Source organism: Hypanus sabinus, chromosome 8 (assembly GCF_030144855.1).
Source record: "Hypanus sabinus isolate sHypSab1 chromosome 8, sHypSab1.hap1, whole genome shotgun sequence".
Lineage (NCBI taxonomy): Eukaryota > Metazoa > Chordata > Chondrichthyes > Myliobatiformes > Dasyatidae > Hypanus > Hypanus sabinus.
The window spans coordinates 136,079,136-136,096,462 of NC_082713.1; the positions used below are offsets into that span (position 1 = coordinate 136,079,136).

The 17,327-nt window shown below is 40.2% G+C and overlaps 1 protein-coding gene across 9 annotated transcripts in view; it reads left to right on the top strand.

Annotated features, from left to right (window-relative positions):
- The window catches only part of cadps2 (Ca++-dependent secretion activator 2), a 676,394-nt gene that overhangs the window by 456,110 nt on the left and 202,957 nt on the right, over positions 1–17,327 (top strand). For all 9 annotated transcript variants that reach the window (XM_059977930.1, XM_059977932.1, XM_059977934.1 and 6 more), the window contains one exon: positions 9,571–9,707. In XM_059977930.1, coding sequence (XP_059833913.1) covers positions 9,571–9,707 — 137 coding nt within the window. The remainder of the gene's footprint in view (positions 1–9,570; positions 9,708–17,327) is intronic.

Here is a 17,327-nt window from a genome sequence, read left to right on the forward strand (position 1 = left end):
TAAGTCATCACTGTGGTTCACCAGCACTATTGTAAACCAGACTAAGTAACAATTACTTATTCCACAGTATTATCCATTGTATGCTACAGTGTCAAAAAATCTTTTTGCAAATGTAAATATCCCTTTTAAAAAAGCAAATGTACTTCTCAATTATTAAGAGGAAATTGCCTTTTCCTTAGACGAATATCAAAACCAGCTTTCATAAATAAACCACATACAAAGGAAATTATATTTATTTGAGTTCAGTGTCTGAAAGCTAGAAATGGTGAGTGAAAGTGGTGGGAAGAGTTCAAGTTGAAGTTTAATTATCATTCATACGTGAATATTCATAAGTAGAGCCAGCTGAACTTTATCATCTTAAAATAAGCTAAATTCACTAAGAGTGTTGTACAAGAGTAGTGTTGTGAGAAATGGAAACTTTTGCAGTATTTCAAGGGAGCAGTTTGCAGAATCATGAAATAATTTATAATTTTGCTGGAAATCACATGAGACTTTGCCTGTGTTTGCAGATGTAGAGGAATCTCTGGATGTACTGCAGTCTGATCTTGTACCATGCCTTTTTTTTATACAGATGGTGGCCAAATAAAAATTAAAGTTCCATTAACCCACATCTGATATCACCTAAAAACATAAAGAAGTTTGAAGACTTTTGTTGACCTACCAAAGATAGTTGTGTTGCTTTCTAACAACACACACAAAATGCTGGTGGAACACAGCAGGCTAGGCAGCATCTATAGGGAGAAGCGATGTCGACGTTTCGGGCCGAGACCCTTCGTCAGGATTAACCGTGAGGAAAGATAGTAAGAGATTTGAAAGTAGAAGGGGGAGGGGGAAATGCAAAATGATAGGAGAAGACCGGAGGGGGTGGGATGAAGCTAAGAGCTGGAAAGGTGATTGGCGAAAGTGATACAGAGCTGGAGAAGGGAAAGGACTATGGGACGGGAGGCCTCAGGAGAAAGAAGGGGGGGGGGAAGCACCAGAGGGAGATGGAGAACAGGCAAACAACTAAATATGTCAGAGATGGGGTAAGAAGGGGAGGAGGGGCATTAACGGAAGTTAGAGAAATCAATGCTTTCTGTTCCTGAATGTTTGCATATTCTGTGTATCTTGCAAAGTGTTGATGCTGATGCAAACAGGTCTGTCTACTGACGCCTGCCTGCCACAGTATAAGGAAGCATAATGCATCTCCTGGCCCCACAGGTGCAGTCTTTGCTTTGAGCTGTCCTTTGGCTGGACCACTGCAGACCTTGGACAAATTGATCAATGACCATGTGCTGTTCAGTCGAGTCTCAGTATGGACTGGGGCGCTGTGGGGCACTGATTTAAACATTAAAATTAGCCACCCATTTGCTTCAGACTGTCTCCTGGGTCTCTGATAGCAGAGACCTTGGCAGAACGGTAATGACTAATCAATAGCATGATAGGATGGTAAGTATTAACCTGAGATATTCAAAGTATATTCTACTGATATGGGACCAGAATATCTTATGTCAAATGTGATAAATTACATCTTTGTGAAAAAATATTTGCCTCTATGTATAGTGCTGTGACTTGGTAAAAATGCTGTGTATTTTTATTTTATCCGCATTTCACCTTCTCCTTTTTCAGGACATTATATCTATTGCTGGTACATCTGTGCATTAGAATTTTCATATTAATCCACGATTACTGCAGAACTGTATACTGGATCAGTTTATGAACTAGTTAATTGTACTCTTTCATAGTTTAAGCTCACTTAAAATAATTAAATTATTGGTCTTTACAGTATTAATCATTTTTAATGCCTGTATAATGATGTCACACTAAATCATTCAAATTCCAAATTGCATTTGAAGTCATTTGAATTGTTGTTATAATTGTAGTATATTCCTGTGTAAGAACTTTTAAGTGTGTGTGCGTGTGTGTGTGCACAGTATTTCATGCAGCCATTATCAGTAACTCATTGACTAACTCAATAATTGTTTAGGTGTTTCTCTTTCTGTCTGTAATGTTCAAAAGGGCTATGCCACTCAACAGGGAGCCTTGGCTTTCTTAACTTCCAGATGAGTTCAGCAAAAGCCCACGTCAAACAACTCTGCCACATCGCTGCCTTGTTATCAATTATGATATTGCATTAATAGAATGTGTTTAATCTTAGATTTTCCTCAGAGCATTAAAATAAAATTACTTTTGTGATACCAGTCACAATCAGCAGCTGGACATCATTGTTTCATGCTGCTCATTGTGGCAACCCCTGTCCAAGGACTTGCCAAAGTGTTCTGCCAATTACTTCGAACTGGCACCAAAAGCTTTTAATTAGTTGAGTCACGCCTGATCGGCACAGCCCTGTATTAATCTACTGTTGATTTGTTTCACCTCAATATGCTTTATTCTTCTTGCTTTGCTAACATGTAGCTGGAGCCAAGGGTAAGTGCTAGGTGTGAGCTGCCAACTGTTTTTCTCTCTCTCTCTCTCCCTCTCTGTCTCTGTCTCTCTGATGGGCTCTGTGAGTTAACATTGCAGGCTTATGTTAACATCTTGCTTTACCACTGTCTATTAAGCACTGCATGCTTCTTTACATGTCTTCATGCTGTGGCTCTCTGTCTTGTCACATTTGTGCTTTTAACTCGCTCATGCAGCAACTAGTTAGCAACTTAATCCCCCTGATAGTGTGTTTTACTCAAAGACACCAATATTTATGTGTCAGTTTTCATTGCCATGCAATTTCTGGAGGAAATTGTCCAATTATCATCTTGTGGATGTAGCCAATTCTAGGTTAACTATATTATGGTTCCAACAATATTAATAGAGGATTACTCAAGTATTCCGTTTGTTGATTTTAAAAATAAAATTAATATTTGGTCTTACTCATGAACAAACTTGAAATCGAATTCTCAGCTCATGTTATATTAATTCAGTTCACTAGATAAGAGGATCTAAACTGACTTGGGAGAAAGACTCCACATTTTTAATTTGTAATAACTGTGTAATAGAATCCTGCCTGAAATACACTGAAAACTTCTAAACCATGAGAGTTTGACATAAAACAGGTGTATCAATGAGAATAGAATAGCTCTGAAATAATAGGGGGCTTTCTTACTGTTTACAACAATCTTGAAAGTTCTTTGGATCCTGATTACTGCAAAATGCCTCATTGTGCAGTTAAATGAAATTAAAGTAGAGGTGTCCAAAGGTGCAAGGTTGTCAGACAGCATCTTCAAAACTAATGCTGTCCTGATGGACCCAATGACCTCTTTTTTGTATTTTTAATAGTTGTGGTCGAGATTCAGTCAAATAACATCGCCAACATTCTTTCACTTGATCAACTGTTACATCTATTTGAAAAACCACCTATCAACCACCTATTCAATTAGCAACAATCAAACAGGTGAAGATATGAAGATTCTTCTGTTTGACTTTCCTCTAATTTTCATTAAATCTCCAAATGACATCATATTTCCAAGTGTGCAGTCCTGTCAAACTATTACAAGCATGCACTTTGACCAGTTAAAAGTGACTTGAATAAAAGTAAATCGATTAGCATGTGTAAAGCTGACAATATAGGGTATTAACTTGCTGCTTTAGCTATGTATTTTGTGTAGGAATTACCAGGCTTTGCGCTTAACCCTCCCACTGGCATAGCCTTGAGGTGCCTCCTGGGTAAGTTCTGCACATGGCTCCGCTTGCTTGCTATCTCTCATTTTTGTTCAGTGGCTGAACTTTTACATCAGGGCTGCTCGTACTAATATAAGTAGCAAACGAATTAGAGCCACAATTGGAATTAAATCTGTAGAATATTAACAATTAAGGAATCTAAACAGCACCCTTTTGTAAAATGCTGGAATAGTTGATGTCAGAGAAGCATTAAAAAATTTGTAAATTTCACTTGTTATGTAGGAGCTTGGTATTTTTTTCAGAAATTGCTACAGGTATGTTAAGATAAATCTTGAGCAGCTGAATGAAAATCTGTCATGGGGTTCAGGTTAACCTGTACGCAAGCCTCCTTTTTGTTCAGTCTTTAAAATAAATCAAAGAAGTAGGAGAAACCACAATTGCACAGCCAACCTTCTGCTCAGGTTGCCCTCTGTGTCTGAAAATCGCAATCATGTTCAAAGATTGAGAATAGATGAGACAGGGTGGCATCTACTATCAACTGAAATTACAAAAACTGCTCGACGTTGCATTGAATCTATCATCAAGAAATGTAAATTTCTTCTGTCACGAATCCATGGCATAAATAAGTTGGGTTTATTATTGTCACATGTGTCAAGGTACAGTACGTGTGGTAGTACAAGAAAAAACAATAAAAGAATGCACAATTAACTGTCACAGTTCCGGCTTGGAGCCATAGGATATTAGATTTAACTGAGTAGATCTGCAGAGAGCAGTATACAACTGGCTACCATGCACCAGCATCAAGTAAATCTGAAAGTAATATAAAATGACCCCGGTGTTTTCAGACAATCATTCTAAAGAAGAATTCCTAAACTCTTTTAGAGTAGATTTATTTCTTCAGTTGGAAATTTGAACTGGAGGATGTCATTCGAAACATTTTTGCCAAGTACTCATACTTCAAGCAGGAACTCTTTTAAGCTGGGCCCTTCCACTCTCCATTTGAGACTGGGGGAGATCCTGCTCAAACTGACCCTGACTGCTTCTGCTAAGGCATTACATTATCACTGATTCCAAGTGACTCAGAGTAGTTCCGAGTCTTACCTGACAGTGATGTGCAGGTAAAAACTTCCATTAATCCACTTGATTAAAATTAAAGGCATGTGCCCAAAGCAATAACTTAGTAATATCCAGACAAACATGCCACATGGAATGCAGCAGCATCCATGCTGATGGAGATAAATGAACTTGCCCACTCGTGCATACTTAAGAAATTATAAATTTAAGAAACCAAAGCAGGAAAAGTCCAGATAACATTGAGAGAGATCCACCACTATCATCCTAAGGATGGAGCAAGCTCGATAGACAATGACTATGATTCTTTATATTTCTCTGTTACAGCTGCATGTGAACTTTCATTGATTCATGTGCAAGGATGCTCAAATCTTTCTGAACACCAAAACTTTTTAATCATTCACCACTAAAAAAAATCTGCTCTTGTACTTTTCCTACCCAGGTGAATGATGTCATATTTCACCATGTTCTATGAAATTTGTCATGTCTTTGTCTATTCACTCACCTTGTTCATATTCCCCTGAAGTATCTCTGCATCTTGTTATCAACCCACATTTGCCTGGGCTGATTTATTAACAGACCAGTCTATATTACACTTGCCATATATATGTCAAAAACATGGCTCCCCAACACAAACTGCTGTGATATTCGCTATCATAAATCCACCATGACTCTGCCCAAGTAATCCTCACAACTTCCTTAATAAAAGCTTACAGTGTTTCCCAAGACCTTTCATCAGGATAACAAGTTTGTTGTTCCTTGTTTTCTTTCTCCAGCCCTTCTTGAATTGTATACTAAGTATAAGTTGAGTGCTGATTTGGTTTGCTGCCAATGGGTCACTCGAGGATCCATCTGCAAGTTCATTCTGGTTATTCATGCTAACGAAAAGGACCATAGGCATGCAGAAGACCAGTCCAGAAAGCGTGAACCACATTCCTAAGATGATGGTCTGAAGATTGCTTTATTCTCCTGATATTAATTCACCATCGTCTCCTCTTCCGTTGTGCTCCCATCATCACACACCATTTCTCATTCTTCCCAGCTGCTTTTGGCCCCCTCATACCTTACCTTCAAGATAATCACTGTAAAGTCATTTGCCTTGTAACTCTGATGTGCAGCACATCAGTTATGTGAGTTGCACAATGGAATCACATGGAATATCCCAACATATGGCACTTCATGTATATTTTCTGATTCTGATTTGCTTTTAGTTGCAAGTGTGCATGATGCACCGATGCCAGGAAGCAACCCTAAGTGTGCAGAGAGAGGCATCTTTTCTGAGTTCTGTATCCACAGCATCCGTGAGCACACTCGCGGCCGACAGACGCAGCAGACCACTTGCACCTCCAATACTTTTACCCAGTTACAAACCCAACCAATCTGACGCTTGATCTTCTCCCTGCCCCATGCTTATCCTTGTGGCCCAGGAACCACCTGTCTCTATTCACTTGCTCCACAATGGTGAAGCATGTGAAGAAAAAGCCTTTGAGTAAATTCAAATGCCAACAAAAGAAAGCTGAGATTACCAAGAATACTCTACAGGTCAGGAAAAAGAGAAAAAAATTGTTAATGTTTCAGGCTGATGATCTTTCATCAGAAGTTCTGAGGAAATGTTAACAACCAGAAATATTTATTTTATATATTTATAACATTTATTTATGTATCTCTTCAGAGAAGCTGCCAGGTTTGTTAAGCATTTTCCATTTTCTCTGTCTTTATTCTGTTTCCAAGTACTTTGCTTTTGTGTTAGAGCTATTTCATGATTTGGGTCAGGGTTAGAATGACCTTCAATGAACCACGTGCTTGTTGCACACCACTTATTCCAAGGACCTGAAAATTCCTGGCCATTATTTCTAATCTGTTCATCTTTTTATTTCTATTTTGTGTTTGAGACCATTCCAACATTGTAGGCTGTATGAACAAAGTGAACAAATGTTTATATCCCTTCTGATTTTAACAACACTCAGTTTTGCCTTTGCACAGATTAGCCACAACTGCAGCTCTTACCTCAAATCCCCATTATGAGCTGCAGGTAATGTAATACTGCAAAACTATGGGCAGAGTTTCCTTTGATTTATTGTTTTGTTACAAATGGAGGATATTGATCTGTTCATTTGAACGTTGAACAATTCATCACAGATAATTGCTAAGAATTGCTTAATAATTGCTTGAGTATACGGTATGAAAGAAAATCTATCTGAGGCAAGTAGATGCCTCTGTTTGGATGTCATCTATCTTCCATTCCTGTAATCGAATTGGTGGAAATTGGGTAGTCTCCATCATGGTAAGTACTTCTCCCCCAACCCCACCCATATTGCATTGCCTCGCTTCTGGTTCGTTCAGATGCTTTCCCCCAAAGATCAGTACAAATGAAATGTCTTCTGACAGCAATCCACATGCTGAGTATTCTTGTCAGAGTACCGTAGTCCAATAGCCCAAGATTCTTTGATGAATTTAATACATCATAAAACAATTGTTCAGATCCAATGAATTGTGTTGCATAATAAACATTTCCGTGCAGCCATTATCCAGTTTAACTCCAAATTAAGATTTGGTCAGTGTTCCTTGAAGTTCTGTTAATTCCACTGTGTTTCTCAGATGTTCTGCACTGAGAGATTAGTGGGGTGGTGCAGTGACTTGGACCAAGAGCAGTTCGCTGTGTCTGCACATTGTTTCCATATTTTTAAATCAAATCTTTGCAGCCAAAGTTTCCTTGTAGAAGGTAGTTGTTAAAGTCTGGAAAAGCAGGAACAACTAGGAATACTTTCAGGACTGGGATAACCAGAATTAAGTACTTTAAAAATGATCACCCTGCTTTTCATGAAAGACCCTTCTCAATGAACAGACAGCCCTCCGTTTCAGAGGGAAAGACTGAACGTGCAGCAGACCATTTCAGGCTGTTTGCAAGGCTTCAAGTGTGTCCTTGTTTATTAGTTTAAATCAGCTAAGTCTAAGACACAGAGTCAAACAAGCACGGCTTGTGTTCTCACAGAATCATCCTCATACCTGAAATCCCATTAAGCCCTGCTGTTAATGCCGTCAGGAGCTTTTACATGCTACATCCACCTTTGAAAGATCTGTCACATAGATTTGACTTTTGCTTTGATGCTGCAAAGCTGAGTAGGATAGATTATTTTGTCAGTCCTTTCAAACATGTGGCACCGAGGATCCTTCAGATTGTATTACACATGTCTTCCATCCTCACTCGGTGCTGAATGTTAGACTTGACATGGATCAATATGATCTGGGGCTAAATTTCTGAAAGTGACTGAATATGTTAACATCACATCTGCAGATCAATAATGAGTTTTATCACAAAATTTGCTATTTCTGGGTTTATCTATAAGCTTTTGTCTCCCTCTCTGAAAAATATTTTTGTGACAAGTAGTTCAGTGCACTTTCATTAAGCAATAATCCAGGAATCCAAAGTCACCAAAGCATCACAACACATTAAGGATTATACATTTTTAATAATGAACATAAATTGACCTACTTTGGAATTAAAGGAAGAAGTCAACTCAGCAGTGAAATCAATTCAAAGTTGATGACAAATTGCCTTATGCTAGGATAGATCCAATAGGAGATGAGATTCTTGGAAATAGCTTCTCCTTTTAAGCAGCAGTGGAATGCTTTACCTTCTTTATAAATTGGTTGACAGCTAATGCGCATTTGAAGTGTGGAAAAATAGGAAGTACCAATCAGAGCAATTATTGTGATGCTTTTTTTCTTGATAACCCCACAGGGGCTGAAAGCACCCAAAACTACATCTTCAAAAGGCACAAAATCAATGGAAGTGTGTGAAGGAACAGCGACACTGGGCAGCTGCAGGTTGAAAGGATATTGTAGGTCAGAACTGTTATGTAGAAATGAAAGGCAATTCAAAGGATTCATAGCAAACTAAAATGAGTTATTTTGGAAATAAATGTACATGAGCAATTTATTATTTTGTAATTATCAACCATAAATAGTAATCATGCCAGAAGTCAGATGTTGCATAGTTCAGAGAAACTAGAGAGGTGATGTTTTCAAGAAAAATAACTTTAAAAATACATATTGTTCATTGTAATGTGCCAGCCAATGACAGCCCTCGTTCTCCTTCTTAGAAAATTCATGGATTTTGGTGATGAATACTTCTGTTCATTTTATTCATCAGTGGCAATTCAGAGTTGCCTTTATGTTCTGACAATATCCCCATGGAAGAAACAGAAACCATGCTTCCAAATAATATGAAGACTATGTCCACATGTGTGGAGGTTGCATTCCTAATTATGTTGCTGTAGCGTGCGCTAGCCATTTGACCATGTTATAAAGATCATAGGTGATGTGATAGACTTTGAAAGCCTAATGAAGACAACTCCATGAGTACTTACTCTTTCGATAACCAATGTACTTGAGGTTTAGTTAGTTATATACATAGTTTCTACAATGTATTTATGTATTTTCCCAAAGATGATTAAGTCTGAATTAGTTGTCCAATTTGTGCAGGCCTAGACTTTCTTGAGAATATGAAGGAACCTCTCCTGCCTTTCATCTTCCCACAGAGTTTTTACAGGAATATCAGCAGAGATTTAGAGTAAAGTGACAACTGATTCAGACAGGTAGCATTGTGCATGGAAATCATCTGTGGTTCTTCATCCAATAAACTTAAAGGACCCTGACCACAGAGTACAAACATTGAAATCGTAATAAAATTTAAGTCATTGCAAAAGAAGCAAGGCAAAGGAAGGGAGAGGTAAAGAAACTAGCAAAAGATTTTTGAAGACTACCTTTAATATTTGAAATCAGGATTCTCTTGGTGAAAAGTGTTTAGTTTTAATCATTTAAATGTTGCCATTGCCAACATTTGAAAATTATATAAAACAAGCAAGTCACATACTGAATGTAACTTTATCATTATCGTTGTAGATGCGGACCGAACTCAGAAGCATGGAATGGATGAGTTCATTGCTGCTGATCCCTGCAAATTTGACCATTCGGCCCTCTTCGAAATGCTTCAAAGGAAAACATTAGAGCACCGACTGAATGATTCATATTCCTGTCTGGTGAGTAACCTGCAGAGAAAAGGTGTTAGGGACAAAATGACTCCTCTCATCAGATTTGTAGTTTAAAAACCTCCTGCTAGGAGTAAGATAAAGGATTCTCACCAATAGGTTTCAGACTTGAAAATTACATCGTTGAAAGCAACTGCTGTGTCAGTGAATGGTGAAAGGAATTCAGCAAAGGGATGTACAAGTTAGAGAAGGGGTTGAATGAGGACTGGAAACCAATAAGATGCAGGTGTTGGCTTTATGAACACTTGCTTGCCTGTATTAATGTCCAGTGTTCAGTCTGTGAGTGCCTGTTGCTTATATCTGCTGTAATCCTTTAGTTGTTCGAACTTCAAAAGGGAGAAAAAAGTAGCTGGTGCAAATCCAATGTACATTTTGTTTGCATTGTGAAAGTGAGAGATTGGCAGTTTCACTCTGTTAATCCTGACAACTGCTGGAACTCTTGTTGCCTTGAAGATGTCACTGCACCTCGTCCTGGGATGGTAGATATTTTCTAAGGGTGATGGCATGTCGGTTGAAAACAATTTTTAAACTAATGGTGACCTTCTCCATGTGCTTATGTATTTTGATATTATCTTCATTGTGCTTTTAAGCACTGAAGTGTAACTTCATTTTTCGTTCACATATATGCAAAACAAGTTATCTGCTATGAAGCGATAAAATTATAAGACAATGCTCTTCCAAAAGTGAGATATTACAAATCCATCCCCTGCAATTCTAAATTGACTTATTAATTAATAGTAAATATATTGCCTGCAGAGTGGCCATTATTGGAGTGGTTAGATTTAAGGGCTTTAGCTCTTCAAGGCTTCAGAGAGGAGAGGCTTCAGTCAGAGAAGGCAAAATGAGCTGCAGGTAGAGATTTTTTTTATCTCCCCCACAGTTTGACAATAGACAATAGGTGCAGGAGGAGGCCATTCAGCTCTTCGAGCCAGCACCAACATTCACGGTGATCATGGCTGATCATCCACAATCAGTGCCCCATTCTTGCCTTCTTCCTATATCCCTTAACTCTGCTATCTTTAAGAGCTCTTTCTAACTTTTTCTTGAAATCATCCGGAGAATTTACCTCCACTGCCTTCTGAGGCAGAGCATTCCACAGATGCACAACTCTCTGGGTGAAAAAGTTTTCCCTCAACTCCATTCTAAATGGTCTACCCCTTATTCTTTGATTTTCCTTCTTTCCAGTTGCTCAGTTAGGAACCGTGGAGATGCCAGGCATGATAGTGGAGTGATCCTCTTTCTGGATGTGGAAAGACAGGGAGACCTCTAGTGTCCCTGATGACCACACCTGCAAGAAGTGCATCCAGCTGCAGCATCTAACACTCCACGTTAAGGAGCTGGAGCTGAAACTGGATGAACTCCAGATCATTCAGGAGGCTGAGGCAATAGGACACATAGAAGGGTAATTACACCCAAGGTGCAGTATGCAGGGAATTGGGTGACGGTCAGAAAGGGGAAAGCCATTAAGCAGCCAGGACAGAGTACCCCTGTGGCCATCACCCTCAACAACAGGAACAACAGGTAAACCAGCTTGCATACTACTGGTGGTGGGGATGTCCTAGTAGGGGAAAGTCACAGTGGTCAGATCTCTGGCATTGAGTCTAGCTCTGTGACTCAGAAGGGAAGGGGGGACAAGAGCCGATCTGTAATGATAGGGGATTCATTAGTTAAGGAGGACAAAAAGGAGGTTCTGTAGATGACAAGAGATTCCCAGATGGTATATTGCCTCCTGGGTGCCAGGGTCCAGGATATCTCGGATTGAGTCCTCAGCATTCTTAAGTGGGATGGTGAACAGACATAGTGGTCCATGCAGGTACCAATGACATAAACAGGAAGTGTGATGATGTTCTGCAAAGTGAGTTCAGGGAGTGAGGTGCTAAGTTAAAGGACAGGCTCTGCAGAGTTGTGATCTCAGGATTGCTACCCATGGCACATCCTACTGAAGCAAGAAATAAGAAGATTATACAGATTAGCATGTGGCTCAGAAGTTGGTGTAGGAGGGAGCGTTTCAGATACTTTGCATTATTGGGTTCTCTTCCAGTGAAAGTAAGTCCTATACAGAAGAGACGGTTTGAACCTGAACTGGAGATGGACTAATACCCCAACAGAAAGGTTTGGTAGTGCTGCAAGGGGTGGGGGCGGATTTAAACTAGAGTTACAGGGGGATGAGAACCAGAGTGCCAGAACAGTAAGTGGAGAGGTTGTGGAGACCGCTGTTGTAAAGACCTCAGGAAAAGGTTGAACACAGTGCAACTAGCGTCCTGAGCTGTGAACACTTCAATGCATGAAGTATCGAGGGAAAGGCCGATGAACTCAGGGCATGGATCAACACCTGAAATTATGGCATTTTAGCCATTAGTGAATCTTGTTTGCAGAAGGAGCGGGACTGGCAGCTCAATATTCTGCAGTTCTGATGTTTTAGACATGACAAAGCAGGAGGGATTAAACGGGGAGGGTGGCATTTCTAGTCTAGGAAAATGTCACAGCAGTGCTCAGTCAGGACAAATGGAAGAATTTGCCTTGTGAAGTGTTATGGATGGAACTAGGTAATAAAAAAATTATGACCACATTAGCGGTGCTATATTACAGACTGCCCAACAGTCCAAGGGATTTATAAAGCACTGGTGAGGCCTCATCTGGAGTATTGTGAGCAAGTTTGGGCTGTTATCTTAGAAAGGATGTGCTGAAACTGGAAAGGGTTCAAAGGAGGTTCACAAAATGATTCTAGGTTTGAACAGCTTGTCATATGAAGAGTGTTTGGTGGCTCTGGGCTCATATTCACTGCAATTCAAAAGAATGAGAGTTGACCCAATTGAAACCTATCGAATGGCAAAAGGCCTTGATAGAGTGGATGTGGAGAGCATATTTCTGAAGGTAGGAGAGTCTAAGACCAGAGGACATATCCTCAGAATAGAGGGGCGTCCTTTTAGAATGGAAATGAGGGGGAATTTCTTTAGCCAGAAAGTGGTGAACCTGTGGAATTCTTTGCTGCGGGCAGGAGTACAGGCCAAGCCTTTATGTATATTTAAGGCAGAGGTTGATAGATTCCTGAATGGTCAGGGCATGATGGGATACAGGGAGAAGGCAGGAGATTAGGGCAGAGAGTAAAATTGGATCAGCCAGGATGAAATGGTGGCGCAGACTCAATGGGCCAAATGGCCTAATTATGCTCCTATATCTTCTGGTCTTATGGACTATTTAGAGGAACAAATTTGCAGAGAGATTGCAGACTGTTGCAAGAAATATGAGGCTGTTATAGTAAGTGATATTAACTTTACGCATATTCACTGGAACTCCTATATTGTAAAAGGACTAGATGAGATAGATTTTGTTAAACATGTCGGGAAAGTTTTCTTAATCAGTAGATAGAAGTCCTAATGAGAAAGTGAGCGATACTTGATCAGCTAATAAGGAATGAAACAGAGCAGGTAACAGAAGTTTGTGTAGGTAAGCACTTTGCATCTAGTGTTGGAATGCCCTGCCACAGACTGTGGTGGAGGCTAAGTCCATGGGTATATTTAAGGTGGAAGGTGATAGTTTCCTGATTGATCAGGGCATCAAAGGATATGGCGAGAAGGCAAGTGTTTGGGATTGAGTGGGATCCGGGATCAGCCATGATGGAATGGCAGAGCAGACTGAATGGGCTGCACAGCCTAATTCTGCTCCTTTATCTAATGGTCTTACAGTGATTCCAGTGCCATTAGTGTCAAAGTAAATATGCAAAAAGATAGGTCTGGTCCATGGGTTGAGATTCTAAATTGGGGAAAGGCAAATTTTGATAGTATGTGTGGTTTGGGACAAGCTATTTTCTGGCAAAGGTATACTTAGTAAGTGGGAGGCCTTCAAAAGTGAAATTTTGTGAGTACGAATCTTGTATGTGCCTATCAGAGTAAAAGGTAAAGATAACAGGTATAGGGAACCTTGGTTTTCAAGAGATATTGAGCCCCTGGTTAAGGAAAAAAATAGAAGCTGCATTGTAGGTAGGAACAAACGAGGTTCTTGTTGTGTATAAGAAATGCAAGAGAACACAGAAGAATGACATCAGGAGGGCTAAAAGAAGGCATGAGGTTGCCTTAGCAAACAAGGGAAAGGAGAATCCTAAAGATTCTACAGACTATGTTAAGGGCAAAAGGGTTGCAAAGAAAAATTGGTCCTCTGTAAGGTCAGAATGGTAATCCATGTGTGGAGACAAAGAGATGGGAAAGACCTTAAATACATTTTTTGCATCTGTATTTACTCAGTAGACAGACACAGAGTCTATAGAAGTGAGGCAAAATGAAATCAACTTCACGAACTCCATGCAGGTTACAGAGGAGGAGATGTTTGCTGTCCTGAGGCAAATTAGGGTAGGATAAATCCCCAGGGCTTGACAAAGTGTTCCCTTGACTCTGCTGGAGACGTGCAGAAATTGTCCAGGCTCTACCAGAGATACTTAAATCATCCTCAACAGGTGAGGTGTTGAAGGACTGGGGGATAGTCAATATTGTTCCATTATTTAAGAAAGGCTCTAAAAATAGACCAGAAAATTATAGGCCAGTGAGTCTGATATCAGTTATGGGAAAGTTATTGGAAGGTATTCTAAGGGACTGGATATATGAGTATGTGGATAGACGTGGACTGATTAAGAATAGTCAGTATGTCTTCATGCATGGTAGATCATGTCTTACCAATCTTATAGAGTTTTTTGAGTAAGTTGCCAGGAAAGTTGATGAAGCCAAGGCAGTGGATTGTGTCTTCATGGAATTTAGCAAGGTATTTGACAAGGTCCAGCATGGGAGGCTGGCCAAGAAATTTCAGTTGGTCAACTTTCAAGATGAGGTAGTAAAATGGATTAGACATTGACTTTGTGGGGGAAATCTTAGAGTGGTAGTGGATGGTTGCCTCTCTGACTGGAGGCCTGTGACTAATGGAAAACCGCAGGGATCAGTGCTGGGTCCTTTGTTGTTTGTCATCTATATCAATGATCTGGATGATATTGTGTTTAACTGGATCAACAGATTTGCAGATGACACAAAGATTGGACGTATTGTGGACAGTGAAGAAGCTAGCCTGACTTGCAGTGAGATCTGGATCTGCTGGGAAAATGGGCTGAAAGATGGCAGATGGAGTGTAATACAGACAAGTGTGAGGTGTTTCCCTTTGGCAGGACCAACCAGTGTAGGTCTTTCACATTTTTTTGTAGGGCACTGAGGAATTTACTAGAACAAAGTGATCTGGGAATTCATGTCCAAAATTCATTGAAAGTGACACCACGGGTGGATAGGATCGTAAAGAAAGCTTTTGGCACATTGGCCTTCATAAATCAGATTATTAAGTACAGGGGATGTGATGTTATGTTGAAGTTGTGAAAGATATCCTTGATGTCGAATTTGGAGTATTGTGTGCAGTTACATCATTCCTACCTACAGGAAAGATATAAATAAAGTTGAGAGAGTGCAGAGAAAATTTACAGTGTTTCTTGGTCTGGAGGACCTGGGTTACATGGAAAGATTGAATAGGTTAGGACTTCATCCCTTGGAATATACAAGACTGAGAGGAGATTTGACAGAGGTAAAATGATGAGGGGTATAGTTAGAATAAATGCAAGCAGGCATTTTCCACTGAGGTTGAGTAGGACTACAACTAGTTAAGTGTGAAAGGTGAAAAGTTTAAGGGGAACATGAGGGGAACGTCTTCACTCAGAGGGTCGCAACTGTGGATTGAGCTGCCAGCACCAGTGGCGCATGCAAGCTCGATTTGAATGTTCAAGAGAAGTTTGGATAGGCACCTGGATGGTAGGAGTATGGAGGGAAATGGACTCGGTGCAGGTCAATGGAAATAGGCAGTTTAAATTGCTCAACACAGATTAGATGGGCCAAAGGGCCTGTTTCTCTGCTGTACATTTTTATGACTCTAATGTTTTGGAGAAGTAAGTTCAAGAATTTAGCCCAAGCAATGATGAAGGGATCTGGATCGATTTCCATATGAGTGTGCTGTACAAATGGAACGAGAATTTTTAGGTGAATTGTGTTCTTGGTGGAAAGGCTGTGAGATTGAGAGGAATATTCAGGGTAGTCTCAGCAAATAACTGGGGTGCATTTTGCAAAGGTACCAATAACTGTCAAGGCACAATGGTGATGGATGGAAAGAATGTTTCAGGTGATGGATGGCTATCGATCTAATGGCTGTTTAGTCTCAGAAGATGTCAAACTTCTTGAGTGTTGTTGGAGCTGCACTTGTTCAATCAAGTGGAAAGCATTCTGTGAGTACCAGGAATGGTGCCTAATAGATAGTGAAATGTCTTTCGTGGGTCAGGATATGAATTACTTATTTGCTGCTCTTGTAATCACAGCATTCATTACACCGATCCATTTGAGTTTCCGATCTGTGGCGGTCTCAATATGTTAATGAGGTCAATTATAACCCAACGATGTATCAAAATTTGGTGTTTTGTTTGGCTGGAGATTGGCATTCTCTAACATTTTGTACTGGATATGCTATCCATCAGGTACATGTTTGACCCAAAATATTTTAGACCATAAGACAAAGGAGAAGAAGTCAGCCATTCAGCCCATCGAGTCTACTCCACCATTTCACCATGAGCTGATTCAATCTCCCCTTTAGTTCCATTTCCCCGCCTTCTCACCATAACCTTTGATGCCCTACTTAGATACCTATCAATCTCTGCCTTAAATACACCCAATGACTTGGTCTCCACTGCTGCCAAGTCAATTCCATAGATTCACCACCCTCTGGCTAAAAAAATTTTTTCGGTCTTGCTGCATGAACCGCTTCCTTTGCTAAGGAATAGCAAATAGAGTAGAAAGTTAGTTACTAGTTGAACATTTTTAAAATAACCTATTAAAAATAGTTTCAAGTTAAATCATGCAGCTGAATTCTCAGCCCTCCCCCTTCCCCTATCCCAGGTCCCTCTCTGCCTCTCACCCCTTTCAACTTTCTGCTTCTTTATCTCTATAGTTCTTTCATGTTTATCCCCTCCCCCTCCCCCCTTTATCTCTCCTCTGATTGGTTTTCCACCTGGTGCCTCTAGGCCCTACCCCCTCCCCTATCTCTATTACTGGGCTTCGGCCCTCTCTTCCCCTCCATTCCTGATGAAGGGTCTCAGCCCGAAACGTTGGCTACTTTTTCTCATGGATGCTTCCTGACCTGCTAAGTTCTTCCAGCGTTGTGTACGTATTCTTTGATCCACAGCAAGTGCAGTTGTATTTTTGTGTTTTGATAAATATTTAACCTGCAGCTTCTTTCCACAGTGTAGTACATCTATTTCTGTGTGATACAAGGAGATGCCATTTGGCCTTTCATTTCATGCTAGACCCCAGAGTATTTTCATTTTTATTTTCATTCCCCCACAGCCTGTTCTCATGTGCAAGCTCATAAATATCCCTTCTGCCCATCCAGCAGATTCTGCCACCCCATGGCAGGTAATCACCTACCAACCAATCTGTCTTTGAGATATGGATGGACACCAGTGCAACTAGTCACAATCCACACAGTCACAGGAAAAACACACGAATTCCACACTAATAGCACTAGAGGTCAGAATGAAACTGTGAGATGGCTGCATTACCTGCAGCAGCACTGCACCACCACTTTATGGCATAAAGTAATGGT